The 21,646-nt window shown below is 46.4% G+C and overlaps 1 protein-coding gene across 5 annotated transcripts in view; it reads right to left on the bottom strand.

Moving 5' to 3' along the window:
* Window positions 1-21,646, bottom strand: part of LOC137355587 (ultra-long-chain fatty acid omega-hydroxylase-like) — a 135,028-nt gene that overhangs the window by 32,411 nt on the left and 80,971 nt on the right. The window contains exons 1-4 of one of the 5 annotated variants that reach the window (XM_068020874.1): window positions 19,751-20,053; window positions 17,619-17,730; window positions 8,278-8,331; window positions 4,615-4,742 (exon numbers count right to left, since the gene is read on the bottom strand). In XM_068020874.1, coding sequence (XP_067876975.1) covers window positions 4,615-4,742; window positions 8,278-8,331; window positions 17,619-17,682 — 246 coding nt within the window. In that variant the 5' untranslated portion in view covers window positions 17,683-17,730; window positions 19,751-20,053. Of the gene's footprint in view, window positions 1-4,614; window positions 4,743-8,277; window positions 8,332-11,411; window positions 11,557-17,618; window positions 17,731-19,732; window positions 20,054-21,646 lie in introns of those variants that run through there. The other 4 variants (XM_068020873.1, XM_068020876.1, XM_068020875.1 and 1 more) reach the window with 4 other exon arrangements.

The following is a 21,646-nucleotide window of genomic DNA, read 5'->3' as shown; positions in this document are numbered from 1 at the left end:
CTCGCACCCTCTCCTCAAACAAGGGAGGAGATAGCAGGGGCTCTGACACAAAGTTTCAGACACTCTCTGGTCACAGGAGAGGTACCAGAGGACTGGAGGACAGCGAATGTGGTACCTTTATTCAAGAAGGGGAGCAGGGATAAACCAGGTAATTACAGGCCAGTGAGTCTAATATCAGTAGTTGGGAAACTATTGGAAAAAATTCTGAGGGACAGGATTAATCTCCACTTGTAGAGGCAGGGATTAATCAGGAATAGTCAGCACGGCCTTGTCAGGGGGAGATCGTGTCTAACAAATTTGATTGAATTTTTCGAGGAGGTGACCAGATGTGTAGATGAGGGTAAGGCAGTTGATGTAGTTTACATGGACTTCAGTAAGGCTTTTGATAAGGTCCCGCATGGGAGATTGGTTAAGAAGGTAAGAGCCCATGGGATCGAGAACAAATTGGCAAATTGGATCCAAAATTGGCTTAGTGGCAGGAGGCAGAGGGTGATGGTCGAGGGTTGTTTTTGCGAGTGGAAGCCTGTGACCAGTGGTGTACCACAGGGATCGGTGCTGGGACCCTTGCTGTTTGTAGTGTTCATGAATGATTTAGACGGGAATATAGGAGGTATGATCAATAAATTCATAGATGACACACAAATTGGTGGTGAATAGTGAGGAGGAAAGCCTTAGATTACAGGACGAGGTTAAGGCAGATATAGATGGGCTGGTAAGATGGGCGGAGCTGTGGCAAATGAAATTTAATCCTGAGAAGTGCAAGGTGATGCATTCTGGGAGAACTAACAAGCCAAGGGAATATACAATGGATTGTAGGACCCTAGGAAGTACAGAGGGTCAGAGGGACCTTGGGGTACTTGTCCATAGATCACTGAAGGCAGCAGCACAGGTAGATAAGGTGGTTAGGAAGGCATATGGGATACTTGCCTTTCTTAGCCGAGGCAGAGAATATAAGAGTAGGGAGGTTATGATGGAGCTGTATAAAACGCTAGTTAGGCCACAGCTGGAGTACTGTGTACAGTTCTGGCACCACGATATAGGAAGGATGTGATTGCACTGGAGAGGGTGCAGAGGAGATTCACCAGGATGTTGCCTGGGCTGGAGCATTTCAGTTATGAAGAGGGACTGGATAGGCTAGGGTTGTTTTCCTTCGAGCGGAGAAGGCTGAGGGGGGACCTGATTGAGGTATACAAAATCATGAAGGGCATTGATAGAATAGATAGGAAGGAACGTTTTACCCTAGCGGAGGGGTCAATAACCAGGTGGCATAGTTTTAAGGTTTAGAGGGGAGTTGAGGAAAAACTTTTATATCCAGAGGGTGGTTGGAATATGGAACACACTGCCTGAAGTGGTGGTAGATGCAGGATACTCACAACATTTATGAAGTATTTAGATGAGCTCTTGATCGCCATAGCATACAAGGGAAAGGGCCAAGTGCGGGAATATGGGATTAGATTGGACGGGTGCTTGATGGTCGGCACAGGTGTGTTGGGCCGAAGGGCCTGTTTCTACGCTGTAAAACTCTATACGACTCGATTAGATCAAATTGGATTCTGAGAGGTGGTGGGAATCATTGTTCAGATGGAGCCCGATGAAGACCCAGGTCTTATGCTGCTGGTGTTTCAGTGGAACTGTGTTGCTAATTTTGATCGACTGCAGACGGTGTGTTTGAAAACAAGGACCACAACTGGACAACGCTGTTAAACAGGCTGAATTAGCTGTACAACTTTTCACAGATCAACCCCGGCGACAACGACAGAGAGAAGAATTGGGGAAGTGTGGGAATGGGAGTTCAACCTATCTGAGTACCTCGATATTCTGGGCTGTCTGTGGGATCAACAGACCATGAGTTAAAACAACTTTCCACTAAATACAGGAAAGGATATCTCCACAGACAAGGAGGGTGATGGATGTCTGTAAGTTACTCGGCCATGTCTGTGATGGTCTGGAATATATATATATATATATTTTGACATGTTTATATATATGTAAAAAACATAGTTACTTGTGTTTCTGAGGAATGCTAGATGTGAATATGATGCAAGTATCACAAGGGAATAAAATGAATAGAAGAGACTGAGAAAGGCAAAGTGTATTTGGCTGTCTCCATATTGTTATTCTGTTGTCACTTCTATGTATCTTTCACGTCCTATGATATTTTGGCGATGTGCATGGAATGTAGAGATCAAAGGTGCAAATAGTATATGTGATGAATCTCTATACGCAGCACTCGTATGGAACTGTGTGGTGTGATATCTCAATGCAGACCTGAGCACCAATGTTTTCTCTAATTTCTCTGTGTAATGCATGGCCTGTTCATTAGATTATGTGGCACATTCCCAATTGCTGCACAGCCAAGTACCGCATAGATAAGAGTGGAACTGAGTACTCATACTGGAACTGTGCAGTATGCTGTCTCTATAAAGACCCTGCATTGTTACAACTGTATGTGTGTGTTTACCCTGGTGTTTAAAGTCACAAGAAATTTGAACAAGAAATCGGTTCAAGAACTATCCCCAGCAGTGCCAGCTGACACTCAGTCACATGGAGACACTATCACCAACAGTGCCAGCTCACACCCAGTCACATGGAGACACTATCACCAACAGTGCCAGCTGACACTCAGTCACATGGAGACACTATCACCAACAGTGCCAGCTGACACTCAGTCACATGGAGACACTATCACCAACAGTGCCAGCTCACACCCAGTCACATGGAGACACTATCACCAACAGTGCCAGCTCACACTCAGTCACATGGAGACACTATCACCAACAGTGCCAGCTCACACTCAGTCACATGGAGACACTATCACCAGCAGTGCCAGCTCACACTCAGTCACATGGAGACACGATCACCAACAGTGCCAGCTTACACCCAGTCACATGGAGACATTATCCCCAACAGCGCCAGCTTACACCCAGTCACATGGAGACACTATCACCAACAGTGCCAGCTTATACCCAGTCACATGGAGACACTATCCCCAGCAGTGCCAGCTGACACTCAGTCACATGGAGACACTATCACCAACAGTGCCAGCTTACACCCAGTCACATGGAGACACGATCACCAACAGTGCCAGCTTACACACAGTCACATGGAGACACTATCACCAGCAGTGCCAGCTCACACCCAGTCACATGGAGACACTATCACCAGCAGTGCCAGCTCACACTCAGTCACATGGAGACACTATTCCCAACAGTGCCAGCTCACACCCAGTCACATGGACACTATCACCAACAGTGCCAGCTCACACCCAGTCACATGGAGACACTATCACCAACAGTGCCAGCTCACACTCAGTCACATGGAGACACTATCACCAGCAGTGCCAGCTGACACCCAGTCACATGCTGACACTATCACCAGCAGTGCCAGCTCACACCCAGTCACATGCTGACACTATCACCAACAGTGCCAGCTCACACCCAGTCACATGGAGACACTATCACCAGCAGTGCCAGCTCACACCCGGTCACATGGAGACACTATCGTCAACAGGGCCAGCTCACACCCAGTCACATGGAGACACGATCACCAGCAGTGCCAGCTCACACTCAGTCACATGGAGACACTATCGTCAACAGTGCCAGCTTACACTCAGTCACATTGAGACACTATCTCCAACAGTGCCAGCTCACACCCAGTCACATGGAGACACTATCACCAGCAGTGCCAGCTCACACCCAGTCACATGGAGACACTATCCCCAGCAGTGCCAGCTCACACTCAATCACATGGAGACACTATCACCAGCAGTGCCAGCTCACACCCAGTCACATGGAGACACTATCACCGGCAGTGCCAGCTCACACTCAGTCACATGGAGACACTATCGTCAACAGGGCCAGCTTACACTCAGTCACATGGAGACACTATCTCCAACAGTGCCAGCTCACACCCAGTCACATGGAGACACTATCACCAGCAGTGCCAGCTCACACTCAGTCACATGGAGACACTATCGTCAACAGGGCCAGCTTACACTCAGTCACATGGAGACACTATCTCCAACAGTGCCAGCTCACACCCAGTCACATGGAGACACTATCACCAGCAGTGCCAGCTCACACTCAGTCACATGGAGACACTATCGTCAACAGGGCCAGCTCACACCCAGTCACATTGAGACACTATCTCCAACAGTGCCAGCTCACACTCAGTCACATGGAGACACTATCGTCAACAGTGCCAGCTTACACTCAGTCACATTGAGACACTATTCCCAGCAGTGCCAGCTCACACTCAATCACATTGAGACACTATCTCCAACAGTGCCAGCTCACACCCAGTCACATGGAGACACTATTCCCAGCAGTGCCAGCTCACACTCAATCACATGGAGACACTATCACCAGCAGTGCCAGCTCACACTCAATCACATGGAGACACTATCACCAGCAGTGCCAGCTCACACCCAATCACATGGAGACACTATCACCAGCAGTGCCAGCTCACACTCAATCACATGGAGACACTATCACCAGCAGTGCCAGCTCACACCCAATCCAATGGAGACACTATCACCAGCAGTGCCAGCTCACACTCAATCACATGGAGACACTATTCCCAGCAGTCCCAGCTCACACTCAGTCTGTTACTTACATGCAGGATGCTGGTGGACTGATTGAAGATTTTCACATAAGGTTTCAAAATGTGGAAGTGAAAGGCGGGTGTTAAAAGACGTCGGTGACGAGCCCATCGCTCCCCTTTACTAATTAGCAGGCCATCACCTGAGAGGAGGAAAATAAGAGGTCAGGGGTCAAGGTTAGGTGTCATCCAGCCAATGGCTGGAGTTATCAGTGTACAATGTATGAGCGTGGATGGGGGGAGGGGGATGGAGGTAGCCTGAGGAGTGCTCGAGCTTCAGTACAAGGTTTAAACTCTGCAGACCCCCAACACCTCCACCCCCTGCAGTACCCCACCCCCCTCCCCATACAGTCAGTTTGTTACCTTCGTCCCCCAAAGTCCCGAAAAGGTTGGATTAAGAAGGAGCGCATCATCCGCCACACTCACATTGTTTAGCAGTGAACTCAAGCAGAGCTGGGAGCTGCCTGGCCAAATCCCCAGAATCTCCCCATTAACCGAGGAATGATGCAGGAGAGTTCCGACACAGTGAAAGACTCACAATACACAAAGGTATTACTCCAAGTGACAGCATATCCTCATAACTCAGGGGGCAGCTGCAACTCAATGGGCAATGCTCTCGCCTCTGGTCGTGGGTTCAAGTCCCACTTCCAAGAGTTCAGCACATAATCCAGTGCAGGGAGTGCTACACTGTCGGAGGTGCCGTCTTGCAGATGAGATGTTAAACCAAAGCCTTGTCGGTTCTCAGTGTGAAAGATCCCATGGCGCTATTCGAAGAAGAACAGGGCAGTCAGTCAATATTTATCCCTCAACCAACATCACTATGACAGATGATCTGGTCATTATCAAAGAAAAAAGAACAGTACAGCACAGGAACAGGCCATTTGGCCCTCCAAGCCTGCGCCGATCTTGATGCCTGCCTAAACTAAAACCTTTTAGACTTCCGGGGTCCGTATCCCTCTATTCCCATCCTATTCTTGTATTTGTCAAGATGCCTCTTCAACGTCTCTATCGCACCCGCTTCCACCACGTCCCCCGGCAACAAGTTCCAGGCACTCACCACCCTCTGTGTAAAGAACTTGCCTCGCACATCCCCTCTAAACTTTGCCCCTCTCACCTTAAACCTATGTCCCCTAGTAACTGACTCTTCCACCCTGGGAAAAAGCTTCTGACTATTCACTCTGTCCATGCTGCTTATAACTTTGTAAACCTCTATCATGTCGCCCCTCCACCTCCGTCGTTCCAGTGAAAACAATCCAAGTTAATCCAACCTCTCCTCATAGCTAATGCCCTCCAGACCAGGCAACATCCTGGTAAAAACAAGAAATGCTGGAATCACTCAGCAGGTCTGGCAGCATCTGTGGAAAGAGAAGCAGAGTTAACGTTTCGGGTCAGTGACCCTTCATTGGAACTGACAAATATTAGAAAAGTCACAGATTATAAGCAAGTGAGGTGGGGGTGGGGCAAGAGATAACAAAGGAGGTCTAGATTGGACCAGGCCACATAGCTGACCAAAAGGTCACGGAGCAAAGGCAAACATTAACATATTGTTAACACACTGTGCCGCCCCATTTGTACTGACACATTTCCTATACTGCAACAGTGACTGCACGTCAAAGGAACATCATTGGTTGTGAAGCACTTTGGCACATCCTGAGGTCATGGAAGGTGCTATAGAAATGTACAAAGTACAGAACTTTGGTAAGGCCACAGCTGGAGTACTGTGTGCAATTCTGGTCGCCACATTATAGGAAGGATGTGATTGCACTGGAGGGGATGCAGAGGTGATTCACCAGGATGTTGCCTGGGATGGAACATTTAAGCGATGAAGAGAGGTTGGATAGGCTTGGGTTGTTTTCGCTGGAGCAGAGAAGACTGAGGGGTGACCTGATCGAGGTGTACAAGATTATGAGGGACATGGACAGGGTGGATAGGGAGCAGCTGTTCCCCTTAGTTGAAGGGTCAGTTACGAGGGGACACAAGTTTAAGGTGAGGGATGGACGGTTTAAGGGGGATTTGAGGAAGAACTTTTTACCCAGAGGGTGGTGACGGTCTGGAATGCCCTGACTGGGAGGGTGGTAGAGGCGGGTTGCCTCACATCCTTGAAAAGGTACCTGGATGAGCACTTGGCACGTCATAACATTCAAGGCTATGGGCCAAGTGCTGGCAAATGGGATTAGGTAGACTGGTCAGGTGTCTTTAATGCATCGATACAGACTCGATGGGCCGAAGGGCCACTTCTGCACTGTATTATTCTGTGATTCTGTGATTCTTTTAAAGGCAATAGAACATTCCGGTTATGGGTAAGGAGCTCAACAGGAATAAAACGGGGCTGCAGCCAGCAGTATATCTCCTGCCTCAGTCAGTCGGGGTTGGGGGGGGGGAGGATAATCTCTCCAGGGGACCTGATCTCTGGTTATAATTTCAATGGAATCTGAGCAGAAACCCTGGAGAAATGACGGTGTTTTAGTGAATCATCCTGTTTCTCTAGGAGTCTCCCAAACTACCCACCCCCTGCCGGAATTCCAGGTATCTGTGTAATCACAGTGGGACACCCACTCAGGTCTCTCCTCTTACACACTAGCCCTGGAATGTCGGATTTGTGCTGCTCCCAATGTTATTTCAATCAATGGTCAGAAAACCAGGAGTAGTGTGAAATGGAACAAAAACAAGAAATGCTGGATTCACTCAGCAGGTCTGGCAGCATCTGTGGAAAGAGAAGCAGAGTTAACATTTTGGGTCAGTGACCCTTCTTCGGAACTGAGTGTGAAATGGATTTGCTGCCGGATTGTCCAATCGGCGCTCCCAGGGAGCGAGACCTAATTTCAGAGTTGCCGGGTAGAATCTGAGTGAAGGAAGGGACAGCGGTCTATTCAGGACTGAGCTTACCCAGGTAGCTGACCCTTGACCCCTGTGCATTCCCTGCCCATCAGGCAATCTCACATCATGCCATGGGAATGACCCTATTCCGGACACTCCGCAAATAACACGATTTACGCTGTTTACAAAATACAGGAAGACGTTAATAAACTTTCATAATGGGGCGTAAATGGCAAATGAATTTCAATAGAGATAAGCGTGAGGTAGAGCAATTTGATCAGAGGAATAAACAGGTCACATGATGCTTGGAAAATGAGAGTCGATGGTTATTAAGGCCATAAAATGTATAAACAAAGCCCTGGGTTCATTTTTAATGGGATAGAATTGACAAGCAGAGAAGATATGTTAACTGTATCTAGAACCTGAGTTAGACCCTATAGTACATGTGGAAGAAGAGTGGAAGGGTGAGAGGAGGCTCGTGTGGAGCATAAACACCAGCATGGACCAGTTGGGCCGAATGGCCTGTTTCCATGCTGTAAATTTCAATGTGATTGGCAAAATACCTCAGCTGGTTTGAAGAAAGTTGTGAGAAGGACTCAGATTGGTGACTTTGAGATTTCCCCCATCGCCAACTCCCCACACAAAAACCATGCATTGTATCAACATCCCTCCAACACCTGAAGACCCCTTTTCGGGATGTTCTGCTCACGTTACCCATGTATTTAAACCAGACTGAAGAGCCAGCACACCGGTCAATGCCAAGCCGTCACCACGTAGAGAGGCATCACCTGCTGCAGGAATACAAAGGGACGGGAACATTGCACAAACATAAAAGAAAGACACAAAATGGCCGTTGCTTACCCAACCAAGGCTTGAAGAAGCCGTAGAAGAGCTTGTCCTTTGGGGCAATGGGAGCTGAAACAGGAGATGAAAGCAAACTTTAGAAAGTCAAACTGTAAAGTAATTCAAAGAAAAAAAGCTACATCACCAAGAAAATTAGAGGTAAGTATACAAACATAAAATGCTCATTATCTAGGTGGGTTTCGTTTGTATCTGCATTGACTGAACTATGCACTGAGTCCCATTGTCATCATTACTGGGTTTCTAAATTTTGCCATAGTCACCAGTTGCCCATTCCTGTTGCTGAATCAGTCACTGCCCTGTGCTTCCAGTCTTTCAAGGGCTGCAGTATGGTGCAGATTCTCAAATGAAGAATAGAGTGTTACCGTTAAGCTGTGATAAGTGTAAAAGACCCTGAGCAGTGATCCCAGTCAGAGCTGATAGATAAAGCCACAGGATTCACTGTAACCCGGGCTTCAGACACAGAGAAATGTGTCACAGTGAGTAAAGCACAACACACAGGAATCTGGCCAAGGTTTAGAACAGGGTGCATCTGATGAAGTGGTGGCAGGGGGAGGTGGGGCACATTTGAGAGGTCACTAATTGCTCAGTGGAAGGGAGAATATCCCACCTTCTCTCAGTGTGAACACAATGCAGAGAATGTCAAGAGCTGAATTCCAGAGGTGAGGTGAGAGTGACAGCCCTTGACATCAAGGCAGCATTTGACCAAGTGTGGCCTCAAAGAGCCCGAGCAAAACTGGAGTCAATGGGAATCAGACGAAAACTCACTGTTGGTTGGAGTCATACCTAGCACAAAGGAAGATGGTTTTGGTTGGTGGAGGCCAATCATCTCAGTCCCAGGACATCACTGCAGGAGTTACTGAGGGTAGTGTCCTAGGTCCAACCATCTTCAGCTGCTTCATCAATCACCTTCCCTCCATCATAAGGTCAGAAGTGGGGATGTTCACTAATAATTGCACAATGTTCAGTACCATTTGCGACTCCTCAGCAACAGAAGCAGCCCATGTGTAACAAGACCTGGACAATATCCAGCCCTGGGCTGATAAGTGGCAAGTAACATTTGTGCCACACAAGGGCCAGGCAAAGACCATCTCCAGCAAGAGAGAATCTAACCACCTTCCCTTGACATTCAACGGCATTACCATTGCTGAATCCCCCGCCATCAATATCCTGGTGGTTGCCATTGACCAGAAACTTAACTGGACCAGCCATATAAATACTTTGTCTACAAGAGCAGGTCAGAGGCTGGGAATTCTGAGGCAAGCAACTTGATATTAGTATCTGGTTTTCAGGGCAGATGAATCGGATGACGGTCATTGTCATGTGACCTGATATCACAATCTCAGCTGCAGTGGTAGTGCCACGAAATGGCGGCACTGAGCACGTTTGCATAAAACTAGCACTCCCTAAATGGGATGTGATTTCAGAATGGATGCACCCTTTGACCTGGAGCAGCAAGTATGGGGAGCCGACTCCCACCGAAGCAATCCACAATCGGTAAGGATCAACACTTTCAGAGAAGAACTGGTTAGCACGGGATTGAGGTCCTCAGGAATTTTATAGATTGAACATTGGTGCAAGATGGCGGGCCCTGTGTTCTCAGGCACAGGGTGAGAATGGGGCAAGTGGTGAGGGATTGGGATATTTTGTGGACATTTCTGGGGTGGGGGCAGGCAGAATCTTTGCAGAACCGTCCCTCAGGAGATTGCATGGCTGGGTAAGGTCCACAATAGGCCAGATTGTCAAACATTCAGAGAGAATGGAGTTGAGATGCAAATGAAGTTTTCTCATTCTGTGCCTCCTTATGTTCTTAATTTGCGATGGATCAGAGAACCGAGGCTTCCCAATTGCTATGATTTAACCCCGTGTGAAATTAAAAGGGGCAATGCCAGCACGGAGATAAGGTCGGCCATAAAACCTGTGCCAAGAGTTTTGTTTGCTCGCTCAGTGTCAACAGCAGTCTGCAGGTCACAAGTGCTGGACAGGTCATTTGCTTCTGAACGCAGAGGACCATTGGTGGAACAGATGGGCCGATGTCACAAAGACAAGCGTCATCTCTATAAACCTGCAAAGAATGTCACGACACAGGAGGAGGCTGATTGGCTCATCGTATCTGTGCCTGTTCCACTGTCAGACTCCCGACCTTCATAATCAAGAAATATCCACTCTGGATCCTGCACTTAAAGCCTCAAATTCTCCTTTTACCCAGACTCAAGCCCATGCCATTGAACCAAAGAGCAAACAGTTTCCACATTATATTTGTTAACCATTAAACTACTTGTATCAACAAGGGCAGTTTGTAACTGACCATTAAAACCCCTCAGAAAGTTGAAAACATTTTACGAACTTGACCAAGAGTCCAAATTGCTTCAGAATAGAATTCCGCCATGCACAGCGTGTGACAGTGCTTCATCCAATTGCAGTTGAATTTTCCTTTGTGAACTTTGACTCAAGAGCTTGGCGGTTTGGCCACCTGAGAGTTGGCATTGCCAAAAACTTGTGGGCAGGTTGCCCAGCTTCTCAGATTGAGAGTTTATTGGGTTGGGAGGAGGATTGAAAACAAAGCAAGATAAATAAGCTGTGTTTTAAGAAACATAGAAAATGGTGAGCAACGTTTGAGCCCATCTTTTGCTCAAGACAGTGACTGTCCAAGGACCTCCTCATTTCACCACATCTCAGTCCAGGTTTGCTGCAAAGCTGCACCTAGTTCCATTAACCCAAAGCGTTTGTGGTAATTTTTAAAGTCTCTGTGAAATGAAAGGGTCACTGAGGTTAGACAGGGATAAGGTTCATTAATAAATTATCCACCAGCTCGCAGTTTACCAGGAAGTGTTAAGAGCAGAACCTGGTGCAGTTGTCATAGAATCATACAGTACAGAGTATGGCCACTCTGCCCATCATGCCTGGGCCAGCTCTTTGAAAGAACGATCCAATTAGAGTCACTCCTTCCCCATTGCTCAGCAAATTTCACCTTTTCAAGCATTTACCCATTTCCCTTTTGAAAGTGGGCTGCCTTGATCCCTAACAGAAGTAACAGTACCAGCACTTGAGCTCAATGACAATGAAGGTCTTTTTTTAATTAAACCAAATGCCTGGATCTCCTCCTTGATTTTTCACTGTTGAAGCTCCTCTACCTGATGCCAATAGGACACATTTGATGTATGTTGGATGAAAGAGTCTCACTATTGGATAGATGGGTCCAAACCATGTGAGAGAGCAGTATACATAGCGTTTGACGATTTCATTAACCAAGGCAAGCCCCTCCTCTGTACTGCGAATCTAATGGAACAAAGACCAGGTGGAAGCAACACACACAAAGAAAAATTAACCAGAGAATCACAGGAAAAGCTCATTCAATCCATAATCACAGTTAAACCCAGATACGACCGATTGCAGAGTGCAATGGGCAGTAAATAGAGTCGAGTTATTCTCATCAATCAATTAAATTTCAAAATTCAAAGACAATTTGATATTGAGGTGGAACAATTAAATCAGAGGCAGGTCACAGGGTATCTGGTAAATGTCTTAAATCAGTTCTGGAGGAAACAGGAGATTGGGATTAAATAAATAATGCACCAAACCAAGAATTTCACCATGAAATTATGGAATAACCTGTGGAAAAATTAAATTGACAACACATTCCAGACAGAAAATCTCAGCATGCTGAAAGGATTAGGCATCATTGCAAGAGACATTCCAGATTAGGAAAAACTGCCACCCGAAAAAGACTTGCATTTATATAGCACTTTTCATGAGCATTGCACTTTACAGCCAATGAAGTACTTTTTGAAGTGCAGTCACTGTTGTCCTGGAGGAAACATGGCAGCCAATTTGTACACAGCAAGCTCCCACAAACAGCAATGTGATCGTGACCAGATAATCTGTTTTTTGTGATGTTGCTTGAGGAATAAATATTGGCCAGAACTCCCCTGCTCTTCTTCGAAATAGTGCCGTGGGATCTTTTATGTCCACGAGAACAGGCAGGTGGGGCCTCGGTTTAACATCTCATCTGACAGACGGTACCTCTGACAGTGCAGCACTCCCTCAGTGCCGCACTGGAGTGTCAGCCTTGATTTTTGTGCTCAAGTCCTGCAGTCAGACTTCAAGCCAGAACCTTGTGACTCAGGCAAGAGTAGATTTGGAAAAACCAACCCAGATTAGGAAACTCTAGTGAGATCAAGTATTGATGGTGTTAGTGAAGGGTCCCAGCTGAGGGAAAATTACCAAAAGCTCGTTAATCTTGGTAACATATTCAGAAATGATGCAATCTTACACCATCACTTCCTGCCTTGTGTGGTGATCATTTCTTCAATCTTACTTTCACCAAAATATTTATCTTGTAGATCTCCACAGTTCAAACTGGCTGACCCTCAATGTAGCAAGTATTTAGGAGAGAGACTCCAATCGTACCGGGAGGGATGGAGAGAGAAAGAGAAAGAGAGAGAGACAGAAAGAGAGAGTGAGAAAATCTGCTCATACCTGAGAGGGAGGGAGAGAGAGTTACAGAGACAGACAGAGTCAGACAGAGAGAGAAAGAGAGAGAGTCTGCTCATGCCTCAGAGGGAGGGAGAGAGAGAGAGGGAGTGAGAGAAAGAGGGAGAGAGAGGGACTGCTTGTACCCAAGAGAGAGAGAGGGAGAGCTTGGTCATGGACGAGTGAATAGGGAAAGATGATGTCAGTTGATGATAAGGGTGCTCAATTTAAAACTGACACTAAGAGTGAGAAGGAGAGCTCACAGAACTTTCTTTCCACAGAGGTTTATCGGAATATGGAATAATTTGTCAAAGGGAATGTATCTGGCAGAGACCATTGTGCCTTTTAACAGAAAAAATGTATAAATATTTGATGCAGAGGAAGATACAGGGCAATGGGGAGAGAACTGGGATCAGTTTGGGATTGATACAGGGTTATGGGGAGAGAGTGGGGCAGTGGGATTAGTTTGGGGATTGATACAGGGCTATGGGGAGAGTCTGGGGCAGTAGGATTAGTTTGGGGATTGATACAGGGCTATGGGGAGAGTGTGGGGCAGTGGGATAAGTTTGGGATTGATACAGGGCTATGGGGAGTGTCTGGGGCAGTGAGATTAGTTTGGGAGCGATACAGGGCTACGGGAAGAGAATGGAGGAGGGGAATCAGCTTGGGATTGATACAGAGCTACAGGGTGAAAGTGGGCAGTGGGATGAGTTTGGGATTGATACTGAGCTAAAGGGAGAATGGGGGACAGTGGGATTAGTTTAGGATTTATACAGGGCTATGGGGAGAATGTGAGGCAGTGGCATTAGTTTGGGATTGACACAGGACTATAGGGAGAGTGTGGGGCAATGGAATTAGTTTGGGATTGATACAGGGCTATGGGGAGAGAGTGGGACAGTGGGAATAGTTTGGGATTGATACAGGGCTACGGAGAGAGAGTGGGGCAGTGGGATTAGTTTGGGATTGATACAGGGCTAGGGCAGAGAATTGAGTAGGGGAATTAGCATGGGATTGATACAGGGCTACAGGGTGAAAGTGGGCAGTGGGAGGAGTTGGCGATTGATACAGGGCTATGGGGAGACAGCAGGGCAGTGGGATTTGTTTGGGATTGATACAGGCCTATAAGGAGAATGTGGGGCAGTGGGATTAGTTTGGGATTGATACAGGGACTATAGGGAGAGAGTGGGGGAGTGGGATTAATTTGAGATTGATACAGGGCTATGGGGAGAGAGTGGGGCAGTGGAATTAGTTTGGGGGATTGATACAGGGCTATGGAGAGAGAGTGGGGCAGTGGGATTTGTTTAGGATTTATACAGAGTTTTGGGGAGAGTGTGGAACAGTGGGATTAGTTTGGGATTGATACAGGGCTATGGGGAGAGTGTGGGGCAGTGGGATTAGTTTGGGATTGATATGGGGCTATGGGGAGAGAATGGGGCAGTGGGATTAGTTTGGGATTGATACAGGGCTATAGGGAGATAGTGGAGCAGTGGGATTAGTTTGGGATTGATACAGGGCTATGGGGAGAGAGTGGGGCAGTGGGATTAATTTGAGATTGATACAGGGCTATGGGGAGAGAGTGGGGCAGTGGGATTAGTTTGGGGATTGATACAGGGCTATGGAGAGAGAGTGGGGCAGTGGGATAAATTTAGGATTTATACAAGTTTTGGGGAGAGTGTGGGACAGTGGGATTAGTTTGGGATTGATACAGGGCTATGGGGAGAGAGTGAGGCAGTGGGATTAGTTTGGGATTGATACAGGGCGATGGGGAGAGAGTGGGGCTGTGAGATTAGTTTGGGATTGATACAGGGCTATGGGGAGAGAGTGGGGCAGTGGGATTAGTTTGGGATTGATACAGGGCTATGGGGAGAGAGTGGGGCAGTGGGATTAGTTTGGGATTGATACAGGGCTATGGGGAGAGTCTGGGGCAGTAGGATTAGTTTGGGGATTGATACAGGGCTATGGCGAGAGTGTGGGGCAGTGGGATAAGTTTGGGATTGATACAGGGCTATGGGGAGTGTCTGGGGCAGTGAGATTAGTTTGGGAGCGATACAGGGCTACGGGAAGAGAATGGAGTAGGGGAATCAGCTTGGGATTGATACAGAGCTACGGGGTGAAAGTGGGCAGTGGGATGAGTTTGGGATTGATACTGAGCTAAAGGGAGAATGGGGGACAGTGGGATTAGTTTAGGATTTATACAGGGCTATGGGGAGAATGTGAGGCAGTGGCATTAGTTTGGGATTGACACAGGACTATAGGGAGAGTGTGGGGCAATGGAATTAGTTTGGGATTGATGCAGGGCTATGGGGAGAGAGTGGGACAGTGGGAATAGTTTGGGATTGATACAGGGCTATGGGGAGAGAATGGGGCAGTGGGATTAGTTTGGGATTGATACAGGGCTATGGGGAGAGAATGGGGCAGTGGGATTAGGTTTCAGATTATTGTAGCAAAGGGATGGTACAGACACATTGGGCTGAATGGTCTCCTTCTGTTCTCTGTATTTAAATGTTTTAAAAGCAAATTGGGGGTTTTTCAAGTTTCTATAAGTTGCCTATTAATAGAATGTTAAACACTTACAGCTTGTACTGTGAAACTAAAATATAAGATCCTGTGTGAACTAAAATTTTAATCAGCCATTGTGCTCAGAGGTGTGAATGTTGCCCTGAACAACAGTTGGGTTTGGGACGACTACCTCACATTTTACAAAAGGAAAAGAAACGAGCGCTCCAGGAGAGGGAATTACACAGAAAGCAATCCACCCCTTTCGACACAGGCTGTTTCCTGTCCACCATCAGCAGTCTGATGGAAAACTCTTCACTTGCCTGGATGAGTGCAGCTCCAACAACACTCAGGAAGCTCAAGACCATCCAGGACAAAGCAGTTCACTTGATCGGCACCCCATCCACCACCTTCAACATTCACTCCCTCCACCACCGACGCACAGTGACAGCAGTGTGTACTATCTACAAGATGCAGTGCAGCAACTCACCACGGTTCCTTTGAAAGCACCTTCCAAACCCATGATTTCTACAACCTGGAAGGGGAAGGGCAGTTGATGCATGGGAACACCACCACCTGCAAGTTCCCCTCCAAGTCACACACCATCCTGACTTGGAATTATATTGCTGTTCCAGGATTTCGACCCAGCAACAGTGAAGGAACTCCCTTCCAAACAGCACTGTGGGTTTACCTACACCAGATGAACTGCAACAGTTCAAGAAGGCAGCTCACCACCATCTTCTCAAGGGCAATTAGGGATGGGCAATAAATGCTGGCCTGGCCAGCGTCGCCCACATCCCATGAAACAATCAAAAATGCTTGCATTCTTGTGGTCAGCTTTTCAGGGCCTGCAGCAGAGGGCCTGGGGGCAGAGCCAAGACAAACTGACCCTACAAAAGTATAAAATTTCCAAGCCCTATTCAGATAAGCAGTGGCGGACATTTAAGGAGATATTTCATAACTCAACAAAGATAAATTCCATTGAGAAAGACTCTATGAGAAGGATGCACCATCTGAGATTAACTAAGGAAGTTCAGGATGGTATCAAATTGAAAGAAAAGGCATAAAATGCTGCAAAGATTAGTGGTAGGCCAAAAGATTGGGAAAGTTTTAGAAAACAGCAAAGGACGACCAAAAAATAATAAAGAGCGAGAAATTAGAATATGAGAGTAAACTAGCAAGAAATATCGAAAGAGATAGTAAGAGCTTCTACAAGTATATAAAAAGGAAGAGAGTAGCTAAAGTAAACATTGGTCCCTTAGAGGATGTGACTGGAGAAGGAATAACGGGAAGTGAGGAAATGGCAGAGACTTTGAACAAATATTTTGCATCTGTCTTCAGAGTAGAAAACACATAAAGCATCCCAAGAATAGTAGAAAATTAAGGGGCAAAAAGGAGGATGAAACTTCAAACAATCACTATCATTGGAGAAAAAGTACTAGGAAAATTAATGAGACCAAACGCTGACAGGTCTCCTGGAAGTGGAGGTGGCCCTAGAAATAGTGGATGCATTAGTGGTTATCTTCCGGGTTTCGATAGACTCTGGAACAGTTCCTACAGATTACCCCCACCACCTTGTCCCCTTCCCATGGCACCTTCCCCTGCAATTGTACGAGGTGTAAAACCTGCCCATTTACCTCCTCTCTCCTCACTATCCAAGGCCCCAAACACTCCTTTCAGGTGAAGCAGTGATTTACTTGTACTTCTTTCAATGTAGTATACTGTATTCACTGTTCACAATGTGGTCTCCTCTACATTGGGGAGACCAAACGCAGACCGGGTAATCGCTTTGCGGAATATCTCCACTCAGTACGCAAGCAGGACCCCGAGCTTCCGGTTGCTTGCTATTTCAACACTCCTCCCTGCTCTCATGCTCACATCTCTGTCCTGGGATTGCTGCAGTGTTCCAGTGAACATCAACGCAAGTTCGAGGAACAGCATCTCATTTACCGATTAGGCACGCTACAGCCTGCCGGACTGAACATTGAGTTCAATAATTTCAGTGCATGACGGGCCCCCCATTTTACTTTTATTTTTAGTTATTTTTTTCTTTTTCCTTTAAAAAATTTTTTTTTGTGTTTATTTTATTTTATCTTAGTTTGTTCAGTATGCTTCGCCACTGTTTTTTTCATGTTTGTACTTGTGGCTGTTCAATTTTCAGTCCATTAACACCTTATCTGTACTAATGCTTTGTCTTTCAACACACCATTAACATATTGTGTGTCTTTGCTCCACGACCTTCTGGTCAGCTATTCTGTGACCTTGTCCTATTTACCCCTTCTCCTTTGTAATCACTTGCCCCACCCCCGCTTTACTTGCTTATAACCTTTTACATTTCTAATATTTGGTGGTTCTGAAGAAGGGTCACTGACCTGAAACGTTAACTCTGCTTCTCTCTCCATAGATGTTGCCAGACCTCCTGAGTATTTCCAGCATTTCTTGTTTTCATTTACTACAGATTGGAGGGTAGCTAATGTTACCCCGCTATTTAAAAAGGGAGGTAGAGAGAAAACAGGGAATTATAGACCAGTCAGCCTGACGTCGGTCGTGGGGAAAATTCTAGAGTCCATTATCAAAGATTTTATAACAGAGCATTTGGAGAACAGTGGTAGAATCGGACAGAGTCAGCATGGATTTATGAAAGGGAAATCATGCTTGACAAATCTACTAGAATTCTTCGAGGATGTAACTAGTAGAGTTGATGAGGGGGAGCCAGTGGATGTGGTTTATTTGGACTTTCAGAAGGCTTCGACAAAGTCCCACCAGAGATTAGCATGTAAAATTAAAGCACATGGGATTGGGGGTAGTGTATTGCGATGGATAGAAAATTGGTTGGCAGACAGGAAACAAAGAGTAGGAATAAACGGGTCTTTTTCCGAATGGCAGGCAGTGACTAGTGGGATACCGCAGGGATCGGGGCTAGGACCCCAGCTTTTCACAATATACATTAATGATTTAGATGAGGGAACTAAATGTAATATCTCCAAATTTGCAGATGACACAAAACTGGGTGGGAGGGTGAGTTGTGAGGAGGATGCAGAGAGGCTTCAAGGTGATTTGGGCAAGTTGAGTGAGTGGGCAAATGCAGATGCAGTATAATGTGGATAAATGTGAGGTTATCCACTTTGGTAGCAAAAACAGGAAGGCAGATTATTATCTGAACGGCTATAAACTGAGAGAGGGGAATATGCAGCGAGACCTGGGTGTTCTCATACACCAGTCGCTGAAGGTAAGCATGCAGGTGCAACAGGCAATAAAAAAGGCAAATGGTATGTTGGCCTTCATGGCGAGAGTATTCGAGTACAGGAGCAGGGATGTCTTGCTGCAATTATACAGGGCCTTGGTGAGGCCACACCTGGAATATTGTGTGCAGTTTTGGTCTCCTTATCTGAGGAAGGATGTTCTTGCTATAGAGGGAGTGCAGCGAAGGTTTACCAGACTGAATCCTGGGATGGCAGGACTGACATATGAGGAGAGATAAAACTCCAAAATTCTAACAGGACATGACAGGGTAGATGCAGGAAGGATGTTCCCGATGGTGGGGGAGTCCAGAACCAGGGGTCATAGTCTAAGGTTACGGGGTAAACCTTTCAGGACTGAGATGAGGAGAAATTACTTCACCCAGAGAGTGGTGAGCCTGTGGAATTCGCTACCACAGAAAGCAGTTGAGGCCAAAACATTTTATGTTTTCAAGAAGGAGTTAGATATAGCTCCAGAGGCAAAAGGGATCAAAGGATATGGGGGGAAAGCAGGAACAGGTTACTGAGTTGAATGATCAGCCATGATCCTAATGAATGGCGGAGCAGGCTCGAAGGGCCGAATGGCCTACTCCTGCTCCTATTTGCTATGTTTCTATGACCTGATGGCCTGCAGCCTCGGGTCTTAAAAGAAGTGGCTGCAGAGATAGTGAACACATTGGTTGTAATCTTCCAAAACTCCCTAGATTCTGGAAAGGTCCCAACGGATTGGAAAACCGCAAATGTAATACCTCTATTCAAGAAAGGGGGGAGCTATAGGCCAGTTAGACTAAGGTCTGCCATTGGGAAAATGCTAGAATCAATTATTAAGTAAGTAGTATCAGGACATTTAGAAAATCACAATGCAATCAGGCAGAATCAACATGGTTTTGTGAAATACAAACTGTGGCCTTCAAACAACAGCTCTTCCTGTAGAATTGAAGGTACAAGGCTTTTGTGGGATCAGATCCCTGTCTCCCACTCCGGGAGACAGCTGCCACATCAGGCCATCGGCAGCGCAAACTGGAAAAACTGGGAACAAACAACTGCAAGACCGTCACTAATTGTTCAGTGGAAGGGAGAATATCCCACCTTCTCTCAGTGTGAACACAATGCAGAGAATGTCAACAGCTGAATTCCAGAGATGAGGTGAGAGTGACAGCCCTTGACATCAAGGCAGCATTTGACCAAGTGTGGCCTCAAAGAGCCCGAGCAAAACTGGAGTCAATGGGAATCAGACGAAAACTCACTGTTGGTTGGAGTCATACCTAGCACAAAGGAAGATGGTTGTGGTTGTTGGAGGTCAATCATCTCAGCTCCAGGACATCACTGCAGGAGTTGCTCAGGGTAGTCTCCTCAGCCCAACGATCTTCAGCTGCTTCATCAATGACCTTCCCTTCATCATTCGGTCAGAAGTGGGATGTTCACTAATAATTGCACAATGTTCAGCACCATTCGCGACTCCTCAGATACTGAAGCAGCCCATGTGTAACAAGACCTGGACAATATCCAGGACTGGGCTGATAAGTGGCAAGTAACATTTGTGCCACCCAAGTGCTAGGCAATGACCATCTCCAACAAGAGAGAATCTAATCATCTTCTCTTGACATTCAAAGGCATTACCATCGCTGAATCTCCCATGATCAATATCCTGGTGGTTGCCATTGACCAGAAACTTAACTGGACCAGCCATATAAATACTTTGTCTACAAGAGCAGGTCAGAGGCTGGGAATTCTGAGGCAAGCAACTTGATATTAGTATCTGGTTTTCAGGGCAGATGAATCGGATGACGGTCATCGTCATGTGACCTGATATCACAATCTTAGTGGTCGTGCCATGAAACGGCAGCACTGAGCATGTTTGCATAAAACTAAGTGATCCCTAAACGGGATGTGATTTCAGAATGGATGCACCCTTTGACCTGTAGCAGCAGGAATGGGGAGCCGACTCCCACCAAAGCAATCCACAATCGGTAAGGATTAACACTTTCAGAGAAGAACTGGTTAGGACGGGATTGAGGTCCTCAGGAATTTTATAGATTGAACGTTGGTGCAAGATGGCGGGTCTTAATTTGCGATGGATCAGAGAACCGAGGCTTCACAATTGCTATGATTTAACCCCGTGTGAAATTAAAAGGGGCAATGCCAGCACGGAGATAAGGTCGGCCATAAAACCTGTGCCAAGAGTTTTGTTTGCTCGCTCAGTGTCAACAGCAGTCTGCAGGTCACAAGCGCTGGACAGGTTATTTATTTCTGAACGCAGAGGACCATTGATAGAACAGATGGGCCGATGTCACAAAGACAAGCGTCATCTCTATAAACCTGCAAAGAATGACACAACACAGGAGGAGGCTGATTGGCTCATTGTGTCTGTGCCTGTTCCACTGCACTTGAAGCCTCAAATTCTCCTTTTACCCAGACTCAAGCCCATGCCATTGAACCAAAGAGCAAACAGTTTCCACATTATATTTGTTAACCATTAAACTACTTGTATCAACAAGGGCAGTTTGTAACTGACCATTAAAACCCCTCAGAAAGTTGAAAACATTTTACGAACTTGACCAAGAGTCCAAATTGCTTCAGAATAGAATTCCGCCATGCACAGCGTGTGACAGTGCTTCATCCAATTGCAGTTGAATTTTCCTTTGTGAACTTTGACCCAAGAGCTTGACGGTTTGGCCACCTGAGAGTTGGCATTGCCAAAAACTTATGGGCAGGTTGCCCAGCTTCTCAGATTGAGGGTTTATTGGGTTGGGAGGAGGATTGAAAGCAAAGCAAGATAAATAAGCTGTGTCTTAAGAAACATAGAAAATGGTGAGCAACGTTTGAGCCCATCTTTTGCTCAAGACAGTGACTGTCCAAGGACCTCCTCATTTCACCACATCTCCGTCCAGGTTTGCTGCAAAGCTGCACCTAGTTCCATTAACCCAAAGCGTTTGTGGTAATTTTTAAAGTCTCTGTGAAATGAAAGGGTCACTGAGGTTAGACAGGGATAAGGCTCAGGACTAAGTATTAGAGATGGGAGATACAAACAACTGTACTAATGAGACAGTGATGGATACAACACTTAGATGGGGCACAGTGGGTTGAGACTCTCCTCATCCATTTCATACAGAACCCTTAGTGCAGAGACAGAAAGAGAGGAGGGAGAAAGTGGAGGGACA

This window comes from Heterodontus francisci, chromosome 43 (genome assembly GCF_036365525.1).
Source record: "Heterodontus francisci isolate sHetFra1 chromosome 43, sHetFra1.hap1, whole genome shotgun sequence".
Taxonomy (NCBI): Eukaryota; Metazoa; Chordata; class Chondrichthyes; order Heterodontiformes; family Heterodontidae; genus Heterodontus; species Heterodontus francisci.
Note: the sequence above shows the minus strand (reverse complement) of the source record. Positions and strands in the feature narration are given on the sequence as shown.